This window comes from Ciconia boyciana, chromosome 1, assembly GCF_034638445.1.
Source record: "Ciconia boyciana chromosome 1, ASM3463844v1, whole genome shotgun sequence".
Classification (NCBI taxonomy): Eukaryota; Metazoa; Chordata; class Aves; order Ciconiiformes; family Ciconiidae; genus Ciconia; species Ciconia boyciana.
The window spans coordinates 210,358,334-210,385,652 of record NC_132934.1 but is presented as its reverse complement, the minus strand read 5'-3'; the positions used below and the strand labels follow the sequence as shown (position 1 = coordinate 210,385,652).

General features: G+C 41.2%; 1 protein-coding gene across 2 annotated transcripts in view; it reads left to right on the top strand.

Moving 5' to 3' along the window:
* LOC140646583 (putative N-acetylated-alpha-linked acidic dipeptidase) overlaps window positions 1–26,407 on the top strand; it is a 45,765-nt gene extending 19,358 nt beyond the window's left edge. The window contains exons 10-20 of one of the 2 annotated variants that reach the window (XR_012040494.1): window positions 566–685; window positions 2,780–2,862; window positions 3,135–3,198; window positions 3,753–3,820; window positions 5,852–5,943; window positions 6,764–6,854; window positions 7,650–7,914; window positions 9,133–9,214; window positions 10,917–11,009; window positions 12,061–12,448; window positions 13,153–26,407. Coding sequence is in view for 1 of the 2 variants with exons in the window: in XM_072850744.1 (XP_072706845.1) it covers window positions 566–685; window positions 2,780–2,862; window positions 3,135–3,198; window positions 3,753–3,820; window positions 5,852–5,943; window positions 6,764–6,854; window positions 7,650–7,914; window positions 9,133–9,214; window positions 10,917–11,009; window positions 12,061–12,250 (1,148 nt within the window). In the remaining variant the exon portion in view is untranslated. Of the gene's footprint in view, window positions 1–565; window positions 686–2,779; window positions 2,863–3,134; window positions 3,199–3,752; window positions 3,821–5,851; window positions 5,944–6,763; window positions 6,855–7,649; window positions 7,915–9,132; window positions 9,215–10,916; window positions 11,010–12,060 lie in introns of both variants that reach the window. The other variant, XM_072850744.1, reaches the window with a different exon arrangement.
* The last annotated feature ends 912 nt before the right edge of the window (window positions 26,408–27,319 follow it).

Below are 27,319 nucleotides of genomic sequence, written 5' to 3'. Positions count from 1 at the left end.
AACTTGTAACTGCAACACTTCCCTGTTGCCTGAAACACAACTGTTGACCATATTATAGTAGCACAGAGATCTAGTCTGACTTTGATCTTATTAATCACATCTCTGTCATGATTTGGACAACCCTTTTTATGATTGACTATATACATATTCAGAGAAATACTGCATTCAGCACACCTTAGTGTTGTGAGTTGATGTGCTGTACAAATATAATTAGTGGATCAGTTTTACCATGAAACTTACTGTTGTAAAATATGGAAAGATGTTTCTATCTTCAGAGGAAAGCTGCAGTATTTCTAATTATAGAAGTAACGTTACGGAATTTAGGAGGTTTTAAGTCTTATGGGATCTAGTTATTGAGTTTGACAAATTCTTTAGCACTGGCTGAAAATGCAGAAAAATGTCTTTGGAGATTTAAAATGTCTTTTGCCTTTCTATCATGTATATTATGAACTATTAAGCTTTGTTGCCTGAAAACTACATGGAAAATTAGATATTACTTCCAATTAACAGCTCTATGGCAGGAAAAAAGTTTTTCTAAGTAAACCTCCATAATTAATTTCTCTAGATAGGTATGTCATCCTGGGAGGCCACCGTGACTCCTGGGTATTTGGTGGCATTGATCCTCAGAGTGGGGCAGCTGTGGTTCACGAGATTGTGAGGAGCTTTGGAAAACTGAAAAGGAAAGGTAATGTAATGAAAGGATAATGCACACCAAAATCACTGCTCTCAGCAGTGCCCATTGATTTCTTCCCTGGGATTTAAGCATATGCTGAAAATTAAACACATGTATCTCACTGATGTCTCAAGTAAGCACGCTGCTCTGCAGCTGTTAATTAGTTCCCGTTACAACCTTGGTATATGTGAGGTACTTCTACTCAAGAGAAAGTACACCTAAAGGAAAACAAAACACAAAATGAGGGATACTGAAATAAATATGACATTTAGGTACAATTGATTACTGCTTATTTGAGGCCAGTCAGACTGGATGTTTCAATGGTCCTATAAAATTGATACAGTGGTGGACTGATCAAGGCTTCATCAGGACAACATCAAGAGCCTCCTCAGCATTTGATGGTAGTTTGAAGACAGACCCAAGAATAACTAAAGCATGTCTGTGTAATGCAGAGAATGAGCTGTGCAAACATAGTAGGAGGTAATGGTTAAAAATACCTCATGCCTAGTTACATTAGAATAGGAACAAATGTCAACTGTACCAAGTTTCTGCTGCTGTCAGAGCAAATGCTGTCTCCCTATCTGACATCTCATGGAAAGAAGCTCTGACATAACTCAAGTAACTCCGCTAGAGGAGCTTTCTTTGCCTACCCATTACACTTAAAACCTATTGACATTTAGTTTTCTGTCCATTTCCTCCCAGTTATTGGATATCAGGGGAAACTGGCTTTGAATGCAAGCTGGGGAAAAAAAAAAAAGTAAAAAAGAAAGGGAGCAAAAGATGAAAAGGTTCCAGTAGCTTCAAAGAAAACTTTGGGCAAAGATGCAGAGGCAGGGCAATAGAGCCTGTTCCATTTGGTATGCGTTTAAATCGCATGCAGAACTTCAAGTGAAAGATCTTTAAATATCATAAATCACTATATAGTGATAAGTGATCATGAATCACTATATAGTGGTCACTAGACGGACTTTTCTCCCCCAGTCCCTGCCTTCTGGTCCATCCACTTGAGAGGTGGGGGAAGAGAAGTTGTGTCGTGGTTTATCCCCAGCCAGCAACCAAGCACCACACAGCCACTTGCCCACCCCACCCCCGGTGGAATGGGGGAGAGAATCAGAAGAGCAAAAGTCAGAAAACTCGTCGGTTAAGATAAAGACAGTTTAATAGGTAAAGCAAAAGCCGCACATGCAAGCAAAGCAAAACAAGGGATTCATTCACTCCTTCCCATGGGCAGGCAGGTGTTCAGCCATCTCCAGGAAAGCAGGGCTCCATCACGTGTAACGTGGGAAGACAAACGCCATCACTCCGAACGTCCCTCCCCCTTCCCCCCCAGCTCTACATACTGAGCATGACGTCATACGGTATGGAATATCCCTTTGGTCAGTTGGGGTCAGCTGTCCCAGCCGTGTCCCCCCCCCAACTTCCCACGCACCTGGCAGAGCATGGGAAGCTGAAAAGTCCTTGATTCAGTTGTTGCTAAGTAGTGCTTATACTAAAACATCCCTGTATTATCAACACTGTTTTCAGCACAAATCCAAAACATAGCCCCATACTAGCCACTATAAAGAAAATCAACTCTACCTCAGCTGAAACCAGGACAGTTTTGAAGGTGATCTGTCAAAGTTATGGGGAATTCCTTAGGTTTTGAAATCTGGAATTTGGGAAACAGGTCAAAGAAATTCAGTAATAGATATGAAAACATGCCAGACACTTTTCTGTCAAAGTAGACACTGGTATACAATGTGTACTTGAACAGAGCAAAAAGAGTAGAAAATCTTTCTTTCAAGAATTTGTGCACAAGCACATTATTTTTCCTTGTTCAGAGTTTTAAATTTTAGAAAATTTTCTTGCAATTAAAGCTGAGAGAAGAAAAAGAATACATTATTTGGCCCAATATTGAAGTAGAAGTGAGATTGCTACAAAATTAGCAAACCATTATTAGATTAGATTAGTGAAGAAGTTGGTGTTAAAGTTCTTTAAACACACCTCTTGCCCCACAGATCAGGATAAAAGATGAGCCCCCCAAAAATGACATTTGTTTCACATAAGTTACCATGTAACAAGCAGTCTTTATTTCTGTAATACAATTTTTGTGGTCTTTTATTGCAGGATGGAAGCCAAGGAGAACAGTGATATTTGCAAGCTGGGATGCAGAGGAATTTGGCTTGTTGGGGTCGACAGAGTGGGCTGAGGTAAACCAATAGTGTTCAAAGCAGTTTTGACACTGGCAGATCTTTGAGAAATCTGTACCAGAAAGCAACGGTTCTTCCCTCCCTCCCTCCTTCTCTCTTCCTTACACACACACACACACTCTCTTAAGTTTCCTTTTGAACTACCAAGAATATATAGCTCCTTGCAGTATATGATGTCTTTCCCTGAAACAGCTGTTACTTCTGTGGATGGGAAAATAGTGCTGAGGAAAAAAAAGTTCATCAGCATTTTCTTCCTCTTTTTCTTCTCGTAGGAAAATGCCAAAGTATTGCAAGCACGAGGAGTGGCTTATATCAATGCAGATTCCTCCATCGAAGGTACGTAGTGTTGACGTGTTTTACAGGAATAGTGATGGCATCTACAGATGACTGGGAGGCATTTTGGTTTGGAGATCCATGAAAGCTTCAATGTGATAATGCTGTTGCATTAGTTTGGGAGTAGATATGGGGGGAAACTGCAACCCAGAGTCATAAAGTATCCTTCAGATATTCCTGTTGCTTTAGGAAAGAAGTCCATTACAGTAGCTACACTATTTGGGAAGTAATGGGAAGGGACAAGAAGTGTTGTGCCCCTGTCAGCAGCTCTATGGCAACTCTTTAGAGTCAGCTTCTCCTCTTATAACGTATGTAATTAATAAACATAGGGACATAAGAAAAGCTCTTAAGGGTTGCTTCAACAGCTGGGCTGTAATTCATCCTAGTCGATACAAATGCGCTGGCAAAATCACAGGAGGAGAACTCTTCTACAGGGAGAATTAGCTCCCTACAGTAGAGAGTGTAGCGCTCTAGTCCCTTTCTTATTAAATAATGGCATGAGGTTTCAGCTGAGTAGAACTTGCTTCTTTGGATAAATAGTTTTTCCTGTTTTTCAGGAAACTACACCTTGCGAGTGGATTGCACACCACTGATGTACAGACTGGTGTACAGTCTGACTAAAGAGGTAATATCGCTTGAAATTTTTAGCCAGCATGTTCAGCGCTCACTTACTAGATGGGGCTCTGTGTATAAAATATGGTGTCAGATGTTTCTTTCTTTGCTAACTGCAGTAACCCTTTTAAGTCCACAGCTAAGTAACTGGAGCTTTTTCCCAGGAGTGGCAAAGGGATTTCAAGGTTATACCCTTAAATTATTAGCTATGCAGGATTAGGGGATTTTTCCACTCCTCCTGTGAAAGTAATTCCTTCTAAGAACAAAAGAATTAAAAATGCCATGAGCCAGAGGACAGAAACAAGCACAAATTTGGCTGCCCAGTCCAACTGATAGGGTGCCCATGGTAGTGGGAGACTCCCGACTCCCTGTAGGCAGGGAAATAAATCAGGCTTGTTACAGTGTTGGTTTTAGCATGATGTGGCAGGTTTGGTCAATGTGCTCTGCTTTGGTGTATCCTGTTAAGATATTCATTGGCTCTGACCATGATGCTCTCACACATATTTGTGTGGCACACAAAATTAAAAGGTAGGGACCTTTCTCAGGAAATAGCCTCACCATCTTAGATGTAAGATGTTCCTTGCTTTGAGAGTGGGTCTTAGAGGCTGGCACTAAGGGCTTTTTTTTCCTTCTTTTTTTCTGTTCATCTGTATTAAAGCATGAACATTTAATTAGTCTTCTGTGTGTGCGTTTTATATACATATATATAATGTACATTCAACTACTGTATATATTCTATGAATCTACTATATCTGTCTTCATCTGCTGTATATATTCAGTCATCTGTCTTTTCCAGGGTTGATAATTTGTTTTCTCTTGGAAGCTGGCATTAGACTGGTAGAAAAGTAAATGAAATGTAGTAATTCGGTATAATAATCTTCTGGCAATTGAAGGACAACAAATAAAATTTAACTCTCTTAAAATTAGGTGCCCAGATAAAGGTATGTCTGTCCAGAACTGCAGAAGAGCTGATCACCTGCAGTTCCCATGGTAACCTGCGCTAAGTGCAGGTGTTCAGAATGGTCAGAAAATCAGGTCAGCAGAGTCTCAGTTTGGGCACCAAGAGCCATCGTTAAATGTTGACCTAAATACCAGTAAACATGGTTGTGTAACCCTTCCTCGAGCTGGGAAGCACCAACAAAGGCTGATGAATGCATGTAACCACGGCTTGTTGGCAGCTGATGTCTGAAGAGAATGCTGATCAGGAGGCAGGTCCTGTGTGATCCTGTCCAAAGTTAATCTGCAGCAAAAAGTGTTAACACTGTTCTATGAACAATTAGCTTCATGACCAAAAAAGCAAATATATTAGTTTTATTTTGATCGCTATTGTGGAGTAATTCTTAGATGGTAAATATAGATATTAATAATAACATAGATATTAATAATCTTTAATAGATTAAAGATAATAAAACCTCAGCAGCCCATCAATAAAAAGGAAAGATGAAAAAATACCCACAGTGTTTAACCTGATCAGTAATCTGGAAAGTAGTCTGAAAAGAGTGATAGAAATGAACTTTAGGATGATCATGATTTGTATACCTCTGTAGCAGATATGATGACATAAACACCAAGTACTGTACACTTTGCCCTTCTAAGGTTACTGCTGCATCCATGAAAATAATTTTTGTGAACTAAAACAAGGTAGAAACAGTTTTGAATTAAACCAAGACAAAATTGAAATTTCATGCCAAAATGAGACAAAGTGTTTTGGTTTTGTGAGGGATTTTTTTTTTAATATTTAAATTAAATGGCTGAAAATCTCATAAAGAATTATCAAAATGTAAATGTTGACTTGAAATATTTTACTTTCCCTGTGTTTTCTTCCATCTAAAATTACCTATTTTTAGCAAATAAACTATTCCTCTGGAAAATGCTATGTATTTGAAATGTTAAAATGGAAATGCAGAAAGGTTGAGGGACTTAAGACTGTGACTTATTCATTGCCCTAAGCCATAGGCTTTACATGATGACAGGTTGTAGATTTGTTGCTTGGTAACATTTAAAATTGTACCCTTTGTCTTTTTTTACAATATACCTTTTCTAGATACCAAGTCCTGACAAGGGGTTTGAAGGAAAATCTCTTTATGAGAGCTGGTATAAAAAAAATCCATCAAGAGAATATAAAGAGGTCCCCAGGTCAGTGACAAAAGAAAATAAACGATATACCAAAAGTTATTATAACTTGTAGAGTGTGGGTTTTAAAGAAATATCCACTTGAAAAACTGAGTGCCTAGAATAAATGTTGTGATTCTCAGCTGGTATAAATTCCAGAGTTTTATTGATTGCAGCTGGTACACCATTGTACAACAGTTTTGTGAACTTGCCTTTGTAGCATGACCAGGAGGCTTTATATATGAAAAGTAAAGTGTTCGTGTAGTTTATAGAGATTTATGCACAAGCCAGAGGCAGGCACACAAGATGCTAACACAGCAGCTTTCCCTTGCACTTTCTTCCAGTCTCCTGGAAGGCCTCTGACTTTGGGTGGCTGGGGAGCACACCAGGCTGGTTTTTACAACACTGTCCTTCAAATTTACCAGGGTTTCTCTACAGAATCTCAATTCTGATTGTATTCCATGGAGCCATGCTGGAACTGTTGTGGTTTTTCTGAGTTGAGAGCTTGGGATAGTGGAAGTTCAGTAGGAGGAAGGTCACTGGGTCTTCTCAGTGATTAAAGATAGCGAGTTAAATTCTCCTCTTGAGAGTTTGATTTCTCTGACAATGAGAATGACAACTCTGTTCCTCCGAGAATGCAATTGATGAGGTGCATGTAATGTAGGGGTCACAGGCAATTCATGGTATATTGACTCTTTCTGTGAGCTCTTTCTAGAGCATACTAGGAAAAGACTGTGTAGTGACTGTGTCTGCAGGATAAATAATTGCCACAGTACTTGGAAGCAAACTAAAATTATACTTTAACTATTGTCACTCAAGGTATTTTCCTCTTTCTTGTTAAAAGAATAAATAAACTGGGTTCTGGCAATGACTTTGAAGTCTTTTTTCAACGTCTTGGCATTGCTTCGGGCAGAGCACGTTACAGTAAAAATTGGGTAAGTCTGTGTCTTTGTAATTTTTTCTCCCCTGTAACTGCCTGAATAATATCACCTGTAATTGAGCCATTTAGATTGCCAGCTTTTTGGAGTAGTTCAGTTTAGTGTGTCAGAGTCACAGTTCATTACTAGAACTCTATGTGCTACTACAACACAAATATTTAATAAATAGGAATGGTCAGCTTGGTGTCAGACAAAAAGACCTTTGCTCAGGGTAAATGGACATGCTCAAAATTACCTATGGTTGGTGAAGGCTTATGAGCGGCTTATGATGACTTTTGAATGATTTGTAACAACTTACGAAGCTTTGAATTCAAAATGGTTCATGTTTTATGGACAATATGGGTTTGACTCTGGAGCATACTGTGAGATGACACTAACTGAGAAATGCTCAAGGAGAAATCTATTCAATGTAGTCTTTTCCTCTAAAAAGGCATATCCAAAGACACAAACAGAAATTACTGTTGAGATCCAAGCAAAGAGAGGAAGGGCAATCTCACTTCAATTTAGCCAACTAAAAGTTATGTGTCTGTTCTTAGCTACCTTCTTTAGGCTCTGTATATGGTCAGTGGAGAGAGACATCTCCAAATGACTGTTCGTCTCATCATAGGGTGATGTCTAAGAGAGCCACCACTGAGCAGTTCTTCTCGTTCGACTGTCTGTAGTGGTTACATAGGATTAGTGTGACCTGAACACTTAATTTTACAGTGCCTTGAATCCCACAGCAAAGCTTTTCAAGCAAAGCTGAAGTATCCACAGCTGAATCTTGATTTTGTTTGGGTTTGTTTGTTTCAGAATGTAGAAAAATATAGCAGCTATCCAGTTTACCACAGTGTCTATGAAACCTATGAAATTGTGGAGAGGTTTTATGATCCCACTTTCAAGAATCATCTGACAGTAGCTCAGGTACGGGGAGGGCTGGTGTTTGAATTGGCCAGCTCCGTTGTGCTTCCTTTCAACTGTAGAGATTATGCATCAGCTGTAAGCAACTATGCTCACATCATCTACAATTTGTCAAGGAATCATGAAGAGGAGCTGGCAACATACAATGTATCCTTTGGTATGTACAGTCCCACTCCTCCTCTGTTAGTGCTAGCAGTGACTTATCTTAATGTATGTCTTAGTCATGACCTGGTATTTACCTTGTGCTGTATGAACAGTAAATAAAACAAGAGCCACACCCACCAATAATTTGAAATTTTAATATTTTGTCACTAGTATGTCTGTGTAGAGACTATGCCGCTGCCAAGTAGAGCTAACACTTAGAGTCACATGTTCTTTGACCTGTATATGGTTCACCGATGTTGGCAACAAGGTATCTTTGTCTTGGTCCCTAAAAGAAATCACACTGCTTTGCAGCTTATGGTGTTGGATAATTCTCTGTCGAACACTGATCGTAGGATCATAGCATAATTCAGGTTAGAAGGAACCTCTGGAGGTCACTAGGTCAACCTGCCCAAGGCAGGGTCAGCTCAGGTCAGCCCAGGTTGCTCAGAGCTTTATCCCAGTCTGGTCTTGAAAACCTCCAAGGACAGAGACTACAGAACTTCTCTGGACCACAGTGCTTGACTGTCCTCAGGGTAAAAAGATTCTCCCTATATCCAGTCAGAACTTCTCTTGTTTCAGTTTATGGGCACATGATGGCAAGTGCTAGCACCATGAGAAGTTTGCCTCGGGGCTTGGTCGGGCAGGAATGGTTCATCCCTCTGCCACAATAGGGATCTTGTGCTGGCACGTGAAATTTTATTTCATGTTATAGGGATTCACAATATGCCTCCTGCCTGAGAAGCCTTTACTTTATTGGCAACATTATATAGTATTCAGCTTAGGACTTGGCTGCTAATGACCAATATCAGGTACGTGTGCACGCACGCACACACACATATATACCCTCAGTCTTTCTCAAAACTCTGTATGTGTGGAGGGACATACCAGTAAAACACAGGTTGCCAGGATTTATAAAATCCCGCACCTACCTGAACAGTCCGGTTCTGGCAATCCATGCTCCAGTTTTTGGTATTTCTGTACGTTCTTCAAGTGGCAAATAATAAACAATATTCACAAGAATACTGACTTCTGTTGTCTCCAAGGCAAGTTTTCACACAGAATTACAGTTTTTAATGTAGGAATATGGAGTCATCTGATTTTCATTCAGTGAGAATTGACAGATCATGATCACAATGAGAGATAAATTGTGATTCTTTGATTTGAAGAATTTGATTTGTTAAATGATTCCTTCAGTATTTGAAGTTAAATACTTTCTTCCTGCTCCCTCCAGATGCTCTCTTTTCAGCTGTGAAGAATTTTACAGAAGTTGCTGCTAGCTTTCATGAAAGACTGCAACAAATAGATACCAATAAGTAAGTTTAACTCTTTTTTTTTCCTTCCAGTCAAATACTCCATGTAGTCCTCAGGGCTCAGAGGGCATACTCTTTACTTGCATTTAATCCCCTGAATAACCTTGGTGACAAATGACTGTCAGTCATTTGTTTCATTATGAGTCCTTATGGACTCTTGTCTTGAAGGATCTGGTTACTCTAGGAAACAAAGTATAGAAATGTTGAATTAGTGGACATCAGAGACACTGCAGAGCCTGGGAATCTAGCCATATTAGCTTCAAAAACTGTGCAAACTAATTAGTGTCAATTCTTGATGGGTTTTAATTGAGAAGCAATGCCAGGATGATACATGGATGTGACTAGAATGCTGGTTAGCATGAGCACAGCCAGCTCAGGTGTGTAATTCCCTCGAAGCAGAGACACATCCTAAGACTTTGTTACTGGATTATCATTAAAGAACAAATGTTGACTTGTGGTCGTCATTTGCCAGCACTTTAGTTTTCAAGATACCAGTACCACTTAATGAAATAAAAAAAAACCTGTACCATGATTGTAGTTGTGGCAAGGTTTTTGACGAGCTTTCAAAAATTCTATGCACCACCTATGCCAAAAGGCCTAATTTGCAGTTGACTTCATTCTTAATTTATTCTTTGTAGGCCATGCCTAGAATACGAAACCAAACTTCCTTTTATATGTACATATGTGTATGTTACATTTCTTGGGAAGAATCTCATTTAGCCATATGCTTACCCTTATGGAAGACTAAGTGAGAATAAAGCCATCTTTTTAATGGCAGCAACTTTCAAGATAAATGAGTTAACAATAATTTCTTATGTAAAATATGACATTTATGACATATGACATGTATGTGATATTTTCAAAATCATTTCATTGATGGATGGCCTAAATCCAAGTATTAATTCAACCAACCAGTTTCGGTTTCCCTTTACACCAATGTAACTTGAAACAATTTCATTGATGGTAGTAGAGTTACTCCAGGCTTACTGTGATATAAATTTTACCATTTTTTTATTGGTGAATGCCTTTGAAGCTCTACAATAAGTTACTTCGGATGTAAACTACCAAACCCACATATATTCAGTATAATCTTCTTCACAGTTCTTTTATTTGTTAAGCATCAGTAATATGCTCAGAGCTATTCAAAGCACACAGACACAGATGGTCTCTGCTCTAGGGAATTTACAATCTGCCATCAGAAAAACAATTCTTGGATGATTCAAAAGATGATTCTAACATCACAAGGTTCCTGTTTCTCAGATGTTGTGGTTTTACATAAAAACAAATGTGATTTTATTGAAGTAATTTGCAGCTGGCTGGCTTTGTGGAAAATAAGGTCTTTAGAAAACTGCCGTACAAAAGAAGATAATGGTCTGCCTAAGCATCCTAATGAAAAAGAGATAAAGGAATAAGACGCAACATGAGAGAAAATACCTGAAAGTCTCTGTCGTCTTTGACACTATTCCTTGGGCTTTAAAAATAGCTTTAAGAAACCTTCATGTTGTTAACCAGACTGTCTCACAGTACAGATCAACATAATTCTGTTGTGCAGGTTAGCTGACATGGGCTGTCTTGTGGGCTACACTTTAAGTTCAACATCTTGGATCTACTGTCCTTCATAAATCCAGAGCTGTGTACATTGGGGGACGGGGTGAGAGTGGGCCAAACACTCTGTAGCTAACATATTCCTCTGTTTGCTTTTTAGCCTACTTGCTGTCAGATCACTAAATGATCAGCTCATGTTTCTAGAAAGGGCTTTCATTGATCCTCTTGGATTACCTGGCAGGCCATTCTATAGGTAAGAAAGGTTTATTCTGCACTTTCTGCCTGAAGTACCCTATGAGAATTCCTTTAAGATTTACAGGTCTCTAAGTGGAATTGTAGTGATTTTATTAAACATGGTAAAAGTAGATTAAACAGGAAAAATAAGATTGAAAAGGAAAAACAACATTAGGGAAAACTTCAGTGAGATCGATACACTATATAGAATGAGGAAAAGTCTTGCTGGAAACTATTCAGGTCAGTAAACTAATTTCCGTTGATTTCAGTGGGCTTCTAAACCGATCTAAAAGTTTGGCCCTTGTCTCAGTTCAAGTAATTTCAGTGGTAAAGGATCTTTGGGAAGTTACTATTATTTGAAAGTGAAATAGGATATAATTGAAGTATCTTCAATTTGATCGATTGTAGCAAAACCGTCATGCTAGCAAATACAGTGTGGAGGGCAGTACTTCAACAGCAGTGAAGTTAATTCAGTAGTTCTCTCATCCAGTTCAAGAAGTGAATCTTGTTTGAAAGGCAGAATAGTCAAGCCAAGTCTAGCTTTTTGGTCCTTCTACCAATCTGCATAATTCAGAACAGTAATCTTTCCACTAAAAAGTTCCACTGAAAAGTAACTGTAGAAAGAGAACTTAAGATCTACAGTCCTTGTACCCCTCATAGCTTCTGATTAAAAATCTGTTGAGAACAGTCTCTTGTTAAAGCATCAGCTTTCCTACCTCAAAGCATGCCTGTATCTGTTGGCGATTCTGTATATCTGTGAGAAAATAAGCTGGCTTTTTTTTATCTTTCCATTTCATCTAAAATGAGGGAAAGGAAAATACTGCAGTCATCTTTATCTCAAGTCTTCTTAGCTATTAAGTTCTGGAATTCACATGGAATAATTTAGCTTATGTTATTTTCTTGCTTCATAGATTATAGGTACTATTGCTGCAAAAATCTTATTTATTTACATCTTCAGTGTGAAGAATTTAACAGATTATATAAAAACAGATTAGTTTTATTCAGAAAATAATATGTTTTACTTTCCTAATGCAGAATATTGTTATTTTTTTCCCCCAACTTCCCTACAGACATGTTATCTTTGCTCCAAGCAGCCATAACAAGTATGCAGGAGAATCATTCCCAGGGATCTATGATGCCATGTTTGACATTAAAAACAAAGCTGATCAACATGAAGCCTGGAAAGAAGTTAAGAGGCAGATTTCCATTGCAGCCTTCACTGTACAGGCAGCAGCAGAAACACTGAAAGAAGTAGCATAAATATCAACAACATAATCATCAACGAAGACTATATATGACAGTTTGCAGAAGCCTTAAAAACAGAGCATTTAAAAACACTAGCATTTAAAAACTACAATAATCCACTAGGAGGATTATTACAAAGAACACAAAATCCAAAAAATCTTTTTCTTTGCAAATAATATACCCAAGTGGAATGCATTTAGCAATGTTAACAAGGTAAAGTACTCCATTTGGACAGCTCAGGCTTTAGATAACTTCTGAAGTGAAAAAGTATAATGTTTTCTCTCATCTTCATATTTTAAGAATTGCTAACTACTGGATTTATTTTCAGAGCTTTGAATTTTGCTAGCTTGATTATTATAGCACTACTCATAGTGCATTAGGAAACCAGAAGTCATTTCATGTTTCTATCAGTTTCTAATTTTGTTGTTGACTTTTTATTATTTACCTTGGAGTTTCATAATTGTACTCCGAGATAGCCCTTTCAGCTCTACTTTTACACAGAAAATCACGTATGAAGATGGGAAAACTGTCACATACTGTGTGAGGGATGTATAATGATCATAACAAGTTTTGGGCAGCCAGCCCAGAATACTCATCCATGACATTCTTCTCTTCACATGCTGAGTCTTGCAGCTGTTTGCAAATAAAATTGAGCAAGAATCCTTCTAGTCACCAGAGTAAAAACAAGGCAATACATCTTGTCAGACATATAATCATCTCACAAAACATGTCTTTTGAGATGAAAACCTACTTACATTCTTTTATCCAAAATCTACCCCTGCTATGCCTTGTCGTATCAAGGTATTTTTAATATGAAGACAATTAGAAGCAAAGAAAATTAATCACGTCCTTAGTTTGAAAGGATACCAAATTATTACCATTTTAGTAGCGTCTGTATTTCTGATTTTGGTGTGCAGGTTACTCTTATGACAGTCTGCTCAAAAGACTACACTGGGACAACCGAGATCAGACAGAAGACTCAGAAAATCAGATCCCTTCATCTGACACTCTGCCACTAGAGGATTACTAACCTCTTGCACAGCAAATATTTTGCGTAATTTGAACTGCCATTTCAGCTGAGGCCTCTGCCATGTCTTAGAAGACTGTCCCATGATCTGATGGATTTCAGTGTCATGGTAGATTTTTTTTCTTTTCTATAAGACCTCATTTATTCATAAATATTTTTACTCTTCACATTAAAACCCTTTAGGCAAGTTACTATAATTAAGTCATTATTTTACTTAGCTGTTGATATTTCTCATTAAATAATCCATTTTTCCAGATAATGGGAAATGCTCTTACACCCACAGTTATTGCTCAGTTATTTTCACATTTTTATGAAAATGATTGGAGTAAAACCATGGAGACATGTCTTCCCCCAAATCTAGTTGTGCTGATGGGAGACATTGCTGTCTCTTAACTATTTTATCGCTGCTGGCTGCTCCACTGCTCCTTTTGCCAGTGGAGAATCAACCTCTGAAAAAATTGGTCAGGTTAGTTTAGAACATGAGTTAGGCTAACCTAGAGGATTTTGTCTGCAGCAATGAAGGGAATGAAAACACAAATCCGCCATGCAGAGGGGGGCAGCGATAAACAGCTTCTATTGACCAGCTGGATACAAAAAGAGTATTTTTCTATTGTGACAGAGGATGTATCCAGAACTGAAGCACCAACTCTGAAATTGTTGAGATCTTTCCCTACATGATCTGTAAGCTTTGTCACCAACTTTTTCTCTCAGCCCAGAAGACATAATTTTTTGATCTCTGGCCTAACCATAGCATTGTTTCATTTAAGTTTAATTAGAGCCCTTTTTGGCAATAGCTGGCAGATCATATACAATGTCAGGGCCCAGCATCTCACAAAATACAGAGATAGTTACACTCTTAAACTACAGCAACACCCATTTAAAAAAAAATATCTGTGGGCTGTCCCCTAACCACTTCAGGGAATAGGATAAAGGGACAGAAGTTGTCTCTCTCCTATTGATTCTGTTTCCTTGCACACAAAAAATTCAAGGCTAATTGGTCCAGAGAGAGGAAGCACCCATAAGACTGGTTGTAACACGATGGTTTAAGTGATGTTTTGGTAAGGTGCGATTCAAACTGTCCAGTGCCTTCTCCCAGATTTGGGTCTGCTTTGTGACCCATATTTGTTCAGTGCTAACCACAACCTGTAGCAGTTGAATTTTAAAAGCAAATGGAGCTTTGCTTAATTTTTTGAGAGAAGAAGATCCTCAGATGGACTCAGTCCAGCTTTTCCCCCAAGCCCTAACCCAGTCATTTATCAAAGGGATTTGAGGTCAAAGACATTATGCTCCATGCTATCGGTGGGGGTGTTTCCCCACTCACTTGTCAGCACAAAGCTTTTCTGATCTCCATTCTGAGAAGCCTAATAATTGGTGCTGACTTCTCTTGAGACAGCCACTGTGATTCTTATCCTTAGCTAATCCAGCATCATCTTGGATGTTACTGGCCCCACTACAGAAAACCAGCACAATTTACAAAATTGTAATGACAAACAAGCACTCATTCTGTTTTTCCTCAATATACTGTGCTGCAACTTGTGCCTGTTCAACAGCTTCTTCAAGAGCTGCTAAGACATCTTTGTGTCTTTATCTGGGACTTGTTGAGAGAGGGAAAGACAGACAGCAGGTGGCAGTAACGACAGCATGATAGGTATTCCATGGTAAGCTCTCTGCACTTGTACCTCAGTATACCCTCAGACTCCTTTGTTTCTGTGAGGAAGGAAGCACAGGTGTCTAGTTCTGCAAGCCCTAAGTTAGACGTGGCAGCATCTAGCATTTAGACACATTATGGCCCATTCTGAAGTTCTTGATCAGTTTTTAAATTCAAAATAAAGGTGCTTTTTAGACTTCAAGAACTTCTATGAAAATTCTGATAAGAACATTCTTCTCCCTAAATCATTTCTTCTTGTCAGTCTTCTGTGGAGTCTAGATATAGCCACTGCAGCCTTCAGTTCCTCAGACACTATTCCAGGCAGAAGTGGCTGGTGTCATTACTGGACAGCAAAGGGCAAAGCCTACGTAGCTAATTACTGAAGCTACATGATTTGTAGTCAGCTGTCCAAGCCATATGTCAAAATATATGCATATGCAGCTGTCCATTTCCTGTATGTGTCACTAGGATTATGAGTTCTAAACATAAAGCAAAAAATGAAAAAATAGTTGTATATGCACTGAGAAATGTCATTTCACATGACTCATTTACTAGGATGACACAGTGAAGCAAGGGTCACATTTCACGTTTATGAACAAAATCAGGCCAACTGACATGTGCCAGCAAATGAAGACATCTAGTTCCTACCAGACAAGTGGGGAACAATGGTTAAATAAATAAGTAATATGCATTAAAAGCATAGTCTGTTAATATGTCCTTGCAAACTTTGTAGCTGCACTGAGAAACATTTCCAGTCCATTGATTCTCAGAGCTCAAAAAACTGTCTGAACCAGCCGCATGAGCAAGGAGGTGTATGCTATGAAGCAGCCTGCTAAGGAAAGGCAGACAATGAGAAGCCAGATACAGGGATAACTACTTTTTAAGCATCTGTGGTTTTTGTTAGATCTGCCAGGGTATCTCAGGGGCATAGCTATTAGCTAACTTAAGCCCTGAGTGTGAAATCCTTTCCTATACAAGAAGTCAAGATAAGGTTTGTGTGCTAATTCTCCTTCAGCGAAGTAGAACTTCAAACAACATAAAGAAGTCTTTTTTTTCCTAGACTTCTACAGCGAGTTGAAATTCACTTAACACTGCCAAGTGCTGTTGACCAGATTAGGTGTTTTGGCTCTCAAGCTTTGATATTATTCCATAGGAACTGGCCAACAAAGACTGTTGAATTAAGTAAAAAAAAAATAATTCTGTTGTTAACATGAACAAAACCCCAAATCAACTAAGTGTGTCGAATTTACACTTTATTGATCATCTAACATGAGCCAGTTGTTCATGTAACTACAGATGTTTTCAGCTAGAGATGGCCTTAGCAGAGTTGTTTACTAGAATCAATTTTCAGTTCTTTTATTTTCTAAATATGCTGTAATTAATACTTGGAAGAACTAAGATCCTTATTCCAGACAGCTCCTTACAAACACTCATTTGGCTTTTACAGTTACTGCAGACAAACTCACTGAGTCATTGATTTATATACAGCAGCAGATGACTTAATTACAAGACAAGAGCTTTAGAAGTATTTAGTAAGCAGAGGGAGGACCCTAGCTGGCACAGTGGCGTTGTTGAGAGCATCCTTTCCAATTTGAACAATTACATTAAAGAATCTGGAGGTGAAATGAAAAATGAATGGTATTTTTTGAAAAAAGTACTTCCTATCCTATGATCACAAATTGGATGCTGTCAACATTTTCTAAAGAGCTCCATACAATGACCATCCCATGCACTAAGAGTCTAAATCAAATGAAATGAAAGCATACCTATGTATGGAAAAGGTAGAAACTATACTTGTATTAAAATGAATCCTTGCTATCATGAAACCAGCAATGTCAATGTTACTTTGGCTGGAAAGTCTGTTGACCTGGCAGCATAATTTCTAAATTAAGATGCTGTTGACACAGATCTTACTTCAAATGTTGGTTTAGCTGAGGCAGAGCAATCACTGGTATTCAAGATCTTTGAGATGGGGCCTGTGCTCATCTCTGCCTTGTATGAGCAGTTTGAAATGTGCTGCTGGACTACAGACAATACTGTGGTGGAGCAGAGCAGCCAACTCTCACAGCTGGAGTCAGAGTAAATTGTATTCTTTCACTTGATGGACAGCAGCTCCCCAGGGCAGGGGACTGTAATGAATGGAAGAATATCACACAATCACAGGATCACAGAGTTGGAAGAGAACTCAGGAGGTCTCTAGTCCAAACTCCTGCTCAAAGCAGGGTGAGCTCCAAGGTCAGACCAGGTTGCACAGAGTTTTATCAAGTCCAGTCTTGAAAATCTCCAAGGATGGAGACTGCATAGCCTCTCTGTGCAACATATTCCAGCACTTCACTGCCCTCATGATGGAAAAGCTTTTCCTTATATCCAGACAGAACCTCTTGTTTCAGTTTATGACTGTTGTTTCTCATCCTCCTGCCATGCACCAGTGAAGAGGCTGGCTCTGTCTTCTTGAGAAACTTCTTGTACATGCTGGAAGATATAATTTGGTTTATGTTCAATGCACAGTCCTTTACTCTCTCTGCCTCACTGGGTGCATTCCTCTTGTAGAAGAAAGGGTCAAAGTCTGCAAGCTGAACTTGTCAGCTGACAGCAATGTAAACTTTATTTTAGCTGGAATCTGATAATGGACTCCTGAAGTTCAAGATAACAGAGACTCTGACTTAAAGCATTAAAATCTACTACTCTTTTAATCTGGCAGTCAGATAGACTGCAGAGGCTCTGCAAGAGTTCTGGGGAACTGAGAGGCAGAGTCAGAAGGAAACTACTGATTTGAAATTGCAGTTGAACATTCCCCGGTTGCCATTTTTCCTGCAAAGAGCTGCCTTTCCAACAAACCAGGGCCCTTTGATCTGTCAAGCCACAAGTTCAACCTTTAGTCAAACAATAGGTCAAGCAGCACAACAGTAGCATATCTTTCTTGCTGCAGATATTAACCTTTGGGGCCCAGTTGCTGAGCAGCTACAACCTACAATTTACGAGCCCTGGCATTTGTTCTGTGTATTATGTATTTTTATGTACTGTTGCTGGTTTTGCTAATTGGCTGCATAGCATAATTATGCATTCAAAAAACAAATGCATGCTAGTTTTGCATTTGGCATGTGTATCTTTGCCATTTTTGGAGCTTTTCTAGTTTTCCAGGGATATTTATTTTATTTTTTTTAACTAACTAGAATATATGTAGCTATCTTCAAGTTCTGCTAACTTCAGCTGAACCTCACTCTTGTTTTCACTCTCAACATGTGCAGTTCTCACCACTCCTGAGCTCAATATGAGGCCTATGCAGTAGCTGATAGTTTTCTTGCTAGTTTTAAAAGTGATATTAATTTGAAGAAGTACTGCGTGTTCAGGAGTTTGTCTGTGTTTTGGACCTTCTTTCAGTTTTGTCACCTGGTCTGAGAAAAGAAATCTCTTTTCCTAGTAATCTTTTCACATTGCTTGTCTTGCGTAATTTTTGTGACTACCTGATTAGGTCCTAATTTTAGGACTGGTTTTACCTCCCATCAGCCTCAAGTCTTAACTTCGATTAAACTTGGGCTAAGGTTGGTATTTTCAGCATTGAATAAAATACTCGACTATTACTAGAGAAGCAGTCTTAGCAGTATCTCGCATTGATAATACCTTAGTTCTAGCAGGAAAAGCCCCATGTAAAAGAACAGGGTGGCTGATAGATATGGTTTTGATTTGGTCAGGAAGTGACTCAGACACGTGAGTCTTATGGGATACTGATCATCTTAAACAGCTCTGAGCTCTCTCCTTGGCTGCTAAGTGAGATGCTCAGTAACAGCTAAGAGTGAGATGAGGTTTGCTTTGGAGCAGCTTCTTCCACCTCCTCACAGATGTGACTTTGCATTCCGGGCATGCTGTACTTCAGATCTCACCATGTCAGGCTCATTTTTCTCTGGCTCCAGTTATTCTGAGGAGCATTTGTAAGACATGATACTACAACTTTGGCTTTGTGTTTTAGTAATGTGTATAGTGGATTATTTAGGCCATGTCCCAAGACTCAGGAAACAGTGAACATGCAGGATAGATACTGCATTCCTTATGCTGCATATCTTGGAACTGATAGTACCAGCAAAGGGGAGAAAGTAAAGGAGACACAGAAACAAAAAGAGGGGGACAAGAAAGGAGCAGCAAAACAATGCTGAAGAGAACCCCCACTTCCAGCCCAGGTACTGAGGAAAATGGAAGCTGGTATAGGAGGAGGTAGCTTTATTCCCCCTCCCTTCTTTTGGAAAACTTAGTTCTAGCTGCTCTCTCCCCACATTCTTTAAGAAGCATCTGGATTGCTGCACCCTGTTCCCCCTTCCAAAAGGGAAGCCAGCAGCATCTATAAACTGTTATCAAGCCAAAACTTCTTTTTTGCCTAGGTGAATGGTATTTATTTAGCCTTTATGTGCTGTTTTTCTCATCTTTCCAGGAAGTATGTAGATGAGATAGTTCAGGGATATTTTTGCAATGTATCAGCAAGCAATTTCAAATATCTGTGTATAAAATAGATATCATCCAAGAGGGACAACAAAAATTCTCGTGTAGTAATGTCACTCCTTACACTGGCCTCCACAGCATTCCAAGCTGATTCATAGAATGGAACAGAATGGTTTGGGTTGGAAGGGACCCTTAAAGCTCATCTAGTCCAACCCCCATGCCACGGGCAGGCGCATCTTCAACTCGATCAGGTTGCTCAGAGCCCCGTCCAACCTGACCTTGAATGTTTCCAGGGATGGGGCATCTACCACCTCTCTGGGCAACCTGTGCCAGTGTTTCACCACACTCATCGTAAAAAATGTCTTCCTTATATCTAGTGTGAATCTACCCTCTTTTAGTTTAAAACCATCACCCCTTGTCCTATTGCAACAGGCCTTACTAAAAACTTTGTCCCCATCTTTCTTATAAGCCCCCTTTAAGTACTGAAAGGCTGCAAAAAGGTCTCCCCAGAGCCTTCTCTTCTCCAGGCTGAACAACGCCAACTCTCTCCCCAATAGGATAGGTGTTCCATCCCTCTGATCATTTTTGTGGTCGTCCTCTGGACCCGCTCCAACAGGTCCATGCAAGAAGCAGCAAATATTCCCTTATTCAGCTGGGAAAGAAGAATAAATGTTTCAAGAATTTAGGGCAGGAAAGAACCCAAATTTTCCAATTTATGAAAACAGGAGGTTTCACAATGTGGCTTTATTCAACACTGCATTAGGACTACAACAAAACTTGCTTGAAAACGGTTGACGGCGCAGTGGTTTGGTAATAAATTCAAGCAATACATATGTGAAGTTCATGACTTTTCTATGCCAGCTGAAGACGGTGGACTTGGATGTGACAGGATAAGTTTGCAGGACTGGTTTATGAAGACTGTCACTTTCTTTCCTAGTGAATATTTCACTCGTTCACAAGACCTGAAGGAGTTTAGGAGATAAAAGATCAGCCCAGATTAGCCAATAACTACAGCACCTCAACCTAGTCAGAATGAGGATTTTTTTACAGAGGACTTAACTTTCTGAGGGAAATGTTGTAACTCTAGGGCTCTTCTGCATAACAAACTTCCCTGCCGTTTATATCAAACTCCCACTCTTGCTCTGGTATGTCCGCGCCACCAGACAGCCAAGGAAACACAAAGAAACTGCTCAAACGTCTCCATCGATGCATGGATCAGTCCAGGGCACCCAAGATCTCTGTTCTTTTCCACCCACTCAGTATTACCACCTCCAAACTTTAAAAAAATGGTAGTCGTCGTCATCAGTGTAAGACAGGATCCAAAAGCACAAAATTAAGAATAGGTCTGCAAGACAGGCGGTGGGATTTCTGCCTGCTCCTTTTAATCCCTGCTTAGCCACTTTATGATACAGATTCTCGCCCTCCTAAACACACCCTGCAAGCTGCTTTTGCCTCCTGCATTGCAGTTCCGCCTGGCCACAGGAGGATGACATCTCCAGCTCTTTTCTTCAGGCCACAACGTGACAATAAAGTGATTCCTCAGTCAGCCCACGCTCAAGATCCCTTTATGGCCTTACCTGATGCCACAGCAATTCACTTTTCCCTCCTCACAGCACATCCCTTTCCTCTTGCCACTCCTACAGCTTTGTAGCTTTTTTAACTGGTCCAAGCAGAGGCACAAGTTCTAGCACAGCTTTCTTCTGGATACTTTCTCTCCTCTTTCTTGGGCCTCCAGGGTCAAGAAGGATATAGAAGACCACACAGCAAAGCAGCAATGTTAATCAGAGAGGAGATGAGAGGGAAACTTGTGGCTGGCATGGTTTTGCCCTGAAGAGGCCTGAGAGGCCAGGGCTGCCCGGTGCCAGACACAGCCGGTCCCAGCTGGCTCCAGGACAGACCCTCCACAGCCCCAGCTGGGCTCATCAGCCAGTTGGTGGTGCTGCTGTGAAAACATGGTTAGGAAAGGAGAAATACGCTGAAAGAGCAGAGGAGGGAAGAGAAAGAAGAAACAAGAAAAAGTGAGAAACAGGGGTGTGGGCACCAAGGTGAGAGGAGGGGGAGGGGGAGGAGCAGGTCTCCAGGCGCTGCAGCCGGCGTTGCCCGGCAGCCTGGGGACGAGGCCATGGTGGAGCAGGTACCCGCACTGCAGCCTGTGGAGGACCCCACACGGAGCAGCTGGATATTGCCTGAGTGAACTGCAGCCTGTGGAGAGCCCAGGCAGGAGCAGGGGAGCAGTGCGAGGAGGAGGGAGCAGCAGAGAGGGGCGGTTAGGGCCTGACCATGACCCCCACTCCCCATCCCTGTGTGCCGACTGGGCTGGGGGTGTTGGCGGAGTCAGGAGTGAAAGAGCGAAGCTCAGCCTGGGAACAAAGGGTGGGGAAGCTGTCGTCTTAATTTTTGTCCTTGTTTCCTACTACCCACATCTATTTTAACCGGCAATACATTAAATTAATTTTCCCCAAGTCAAGTCTGTTTTGCCCATGACAGTAGCTGGTCGGCCATGCCCCTGTCTTTCTCTTGACCCATGAGCGTTTTCATCCTCTGTTCTCCCCCGTCCCCTTGAGGAGGGGGAGTGAGCGAGCGGCGGGGTGGGACTGTGGCCCTTAGCCAAGGTTAACCCACTGCAACTGTGAATAGAGCTCATTGTTTCTAACCTTGTTCATGACTATCGTAGAAATCTTATACAGCAGCACAACATTTTTTATCTATCATCTGCATCGCTTTTTGAAGACTGCATATGCAGAGAGATCATGGCAAATTCTGAGCAGCCGCTTCTTTTAATGGAGTTAAGCGTTTTGCATTGGTCAACAGCATTCATGAAGATCAGCTCTAGTTCAGCATAAAACAAAGTGTTAATCTGAGCTATAAGAGAAACATGGATAGAATAAGTTAAGATGACTTAAGCATATGCAACATAGGACCCCTTATATCGCTCATAGTCTGCTAGAATGGGATTCCTTTCACTGAACTTCACACTTCCATGCTTATATCCACGTTATGTCCAAGAATCACGCTAGAGGAAAAGAAAAAACACTTCTAAGGTATAACTTGTTTCATCCTAAATCAATGTCTGAAGCAGGTCAAATGATTTGTGCCTAAAAAGCACCTGTTTTCTGAAATAGGATTTCTGAAATAGGAAGCCTACTTCAGAAGGTGAGAAATTGGCATTGTACGTAACTAAATGAAATGAGGCGACTCTCACCTCTAATGCCTGCTTGGCCCATTCTTTGCTGGTTTACCAATACTTTTAACAGACACATAATGCAATATAGTCAGGGTCTCTAGCACAACCCACCAAATGTAGTACTCTAGGTCATAAAAGATGTGGTCCACAGAAATGCACAGAAAACAGTCTTTAGAGTTTATCATTTGAACGACACTCAGTGCCCTGTGAAGAAGCCCTGCACATCTGTCGAGGTATATAGTACGAGTAGGATATGAAAATACTGATCAGCAATAAGGGAAGACAGGTTCACAAGTCATACGAGGACTGCGAAACCCCAGCTTGGTACCACAGAAATACGAGTCATCAGCTTCACAGATCGTGCTGGGATTGAAACAGAACAATCTGGCATTCCTAGTGTGATTAAGTGACTTGATTTCACAGTTATAAAAAAGTAACCAAGTTGAGTCAAACTATTATTTTAGTGGTTTTGCATCATAGGTCAGAAAATAATTCCTCATGAGAGGTGTCTTAACCTTGAACTGTAGGGATTTGAATCAGGCTTCAACTCTGAGGAAGGACTTTGCTTCAAACTGAATGCAGAACTCTCTCCTCTGCGTTCTTTGTACCCTTGGGTGACAGACTGGGAAAAGGCAGCTTTCCATTTAGCCTAGTCCAGTCTAACCCAGTGAGCCCTGCACTGCGCCTGGCCTGGTGTGTTACTTCAACCCCTCCAAGCGATACATTTTGCACCAGGACTAACATTTATCATGACAGATCTTTTTATAATACTCTTCCTGTTGTAAACCAGTATCTTTCTCATCACTTTCTGATTAACATGAGAATGTCACACTCGACTTTGCAGAACATGAGTTTTATGCACTTCCTTTATATCCATTGACATTTCTGGGACAGATCTAGCTCAAAAAATCAGAGCAAGAGGAGAGGAAACAACAGCATAGGTGTTAAATTGCCAGTGAGTTTAAGGCTCAGAGTCTCATCTAGACAGTATTCTAATTGGGTACCTTAGTTGCATCGTATTATGTAATTAGCAATCATCTCATTGATTCAAATGAGAACAAAAAGAATCCCCGAAAGGCAGCAAATGAGATTCCCTGACATAGTCCCTTACATGGGAATTAAAAGCCTGCTATGCCGCCTCTCACAACACAGTCTGCCCAGAGACATCTGAATCACAAAAATGGGCTTATATATTTTGGTGAAACTTAGATTCTACTGGGATTTTGAGAAGTTACTGAGATATTAATAAGATACCGGCATTGTATTATTGACATAGACTTAGATTTATAATTTTCTGAGAATTTGAGGGGGTTTTTTAAATCTATGTAATGAAAGTTTGGAAAAAATCTTCAGTAAAAGCCTGCCCTGGATTTGATGCCACGTGTGATAGTATTTCAATCAAGAAATTCAGAATAGCAGCCATATGCATCTGTATGTGAATCTATAAGGGATTCCATGGATAACGGATGTTTTCTGAGACAGAACAGGTAAGACAGTGAAAAGTTTTCCTTTGATGGCCTCAGACGAAAATTAGCAGAGATGGAGCGCAAAACTTCCCAGTTGTGCGCTCAACAGCGAATGGCCTTGTAGCGAGGTCTGCGTGGAGCCCATAGGACACCGAATGCCCGCGACATCCTTCCTCCTCGGACTGACTTAAGGACGTGACTCCTGGCTCGCGCCCCGCGTGTTTCCATACGGCTCTGTGGTTGACCCGTCGGTGTGTTTTGAAACCGTCATAGCCACGTGATCCCAGAGCACCCTCTCATTGGCTCCCCGCTTCCTTTAGATCAGGAAGTGCTCCTATGGAACAATATGCAGATGTACGTAGAGACATTCCTGTATATATATATGTGAGTGTACAAATGTGTGTAAATATGTATTTATTTATACATAGTCACACTTTACATGTATAAATACCTGTGTATTTATGTATGTGTCTATATTGCACATTATGTATTATATATACACATATATATAAATATATTAAGGAAATAAGGATCATAAGGAAAGGCCCGAAAGGTTTCCCCAAACCCCCCCACAAACCCGGAGAGCCAGCCAGTGGGTTCATAAACCAGAAACTTTATTTCGAGGTCAGTTTCGGACAGGAAGGCGGGTGTCGCGGAGCTCCCCTTGTCCACGGCTGTGAGGAGCTCCCAGCTGCCTGTGAGGCCGTGGCACGGTGCAGACTGGGGCTGTGTCTGCTTCCTTGTCCTCAGGTCAAGGGCGTTGCAGAAAGCTGCAGAAACCTCTGGCTGAGTGGCTGAGGAGAGAGGGGACGGGAGTGCGCCAGGGTCTAGTTGTGTCCGTCTGGGCCTGAGGCTGTGAAAAATAGGACAATATGTACAGACAAGGGGAGCAGCCACCCCCGGTCACCATGGGCAGCCCCTGCCCAGGGCTCTCCCAGCCTCAGGCCAAGGCTGTCAGTCCCACGTCTCCCCGGCAGCCCAGAGACACCCATGCTGGGGTGGCCATGTCACCAACCCCACCACCAGCCTGCTGCCCGCTGTGACATGGCCGCTACATTGCTGGGGCTGGTGCCAGAAGCACATAGCTCAAAAATGGCACCAGCCAGGTGTTATTTTGATTCCTTATCTTTATGTCGATGTCCTTGTAGAAAGTTGCGAATCTCTCCAGCCGAGTGGCTGAGGACAGGAGCGTGCCACGGTCCGGTCGCGTCCTCTTCGGGGCCTCTGGCCCAGAAGGCAAAGGAAGAGCAGCCACTAACGGTTGCACCACAGGCAAGCCCTGCCTCCCTCCCTGGGGCCCAGCCGTCCCCTTCCCTGCCCTCTCCCCTGTCCTCTCACCTCAGCCTTTGCTCATCCACCGGCTCGCCTCCGGCCCAGGCTGGCTCACCCCGCAGCCCTTTTTATACCCTCCCTGGGCCGGCCGTGTCACCGACCCCCCTGTGACGTGGCCCCTGCCCACTTTCTGCCTGCTGTGACAGAGCCGCTGTAGGACCGGGGCAGGGGGGTGCCAGGGGCTGATGGAAGGCCCGGCCCTCGGCTGCCCAGGGAAAAAGGGCTGTTGCTCTTCAGATTTACTCCAATGCAGAAGGACAGATGGTAAGTCAGGCCTATGAGGAAAATGGCCGACACAGCCAGCCTGCTGTTGCTCCTCTCTGCGTGGGGACAGCCCCTCGCCTGGGGCTGCGGTCACATCACAGCCCCTCATCGCCCCCAGCCCACCCCACCTCCCCTTGGCCTCCTCCTTGGTGTCAGGGCTGGGGCAGACAAATAAATGTGGGGTGTAAACACTGGGGAGCAATTCAGGTGTTTAACATACTGACCTAGTGCCACTTTGGCTGTCTGAAAGCTTAATATCCTGTGAATCTACACGAAATCAGCAGAATACTGGACCTGGGAAAAATGCATACCCAGGTGGAGTACACTAAGGCATCTGAAATTGCACTAAATATTTATTTTAATTCCAGTTGTAGTGCCTGGAACTCCACTGGCTCCATCTATGGACAGTTAGCTCCCACCTGGCTGCACAGAGCAGGATTCGGTTGTCTGAAAACAGGCTCTGCAGTGTCACTTTAGGTGTTGTGAGAAGTAACATCTGACCTGTAGCCGCTGCACCTGAACAGGGCAGGCCTGATATAAATGCTGCCCTGCACTGGTCTGCTCTGTCTAGAGGTCTCAGACACTCTACAGCTCCCAAATGGCACTGGGTATTTTTCTGTTAGGAACTGAACACTCCCTGTACAGAATAATTCAAGTGCTTGAAGTTAGGTGCCTAGCACACTTTAGATATCCTCGGGTATCTGGCCTGGTCCCAGGAGGCCTCCCGTAGATCCTGTGTCATCTATGGCAGCTCTATGGCATAGAGGAGTCAGGAGTGGAGAAGTAAAGTTAAGCTGGAAAAACTGGGTGCGGTGTGGGAGAAGATGTTGTTTTAATTTTTGTCTTTGTTTCTCACTACCCAAGTGTATGTTAATTTGCAATAAATTAAATTATTTTTCCCCAAGTCGAGTCTGTTTTGCCTATGATGGTAACTGGCAAATGATGTCCTTTGTCTTTATCTCAATCCATGAGCTTTTTCATCTTATTTCCTGCCCCTGTCCTGTTGTGGAGGGCATGTGATTGAAGGCATAGATTTATACTGTATGTTAAACTTGAATTTAAATTGAACATATTATATTCCACTGGTGGCCAATCCATGGAATGTAAGAACATGCCACAACTAATAACTAGTAGTATTAGGACTGTATTTTAAGTGGAAGAAGCCACTTGGTTGCTGCTGTTGTTCAACCTCAGCATTGCTGATGCCCTTATCACTTTAAAAAGATGTAGGATAGAAATAAATACATTTTTTTACTTTCTCACTGTTGCTATTCTTACCTTCTTCCTGCACTGATGTTATCATTATGTGAGGTCTAATTTAGATAGTAATCTCCAAAAGCCCTTGTCACTTTTCTGTCTATTATGTGCCAGTCCTACACCTGTGGTGCTGTATAAATGCTAATAATACATCAATATGCTCATTCTTTATAAGTTCCGTAGGTGGAATTCCATCTGGTTTGTATATGTCAAGTGAGAAGTTGGTGTGAAAAGTCCTTGCTGTTCAGAATTTGTGATGGCTTATGAGCAGTTGGGAAATGACAGAAAAAAAGATCACAAAACTGGACGTGCTTATCGTTTGAACAAAGACATCCAGACGTATGCCGAAGGCAGTGGCTGGGACTGGTGCAGAATACCCAGATGGTGTAATTCTTCTCTAATCTCTGAAAAGCCTTAGTGAAGTAATTAGGACATTAACCAGTCTTTTCGGCTGTTTCTGAATATTTTCAGCTCA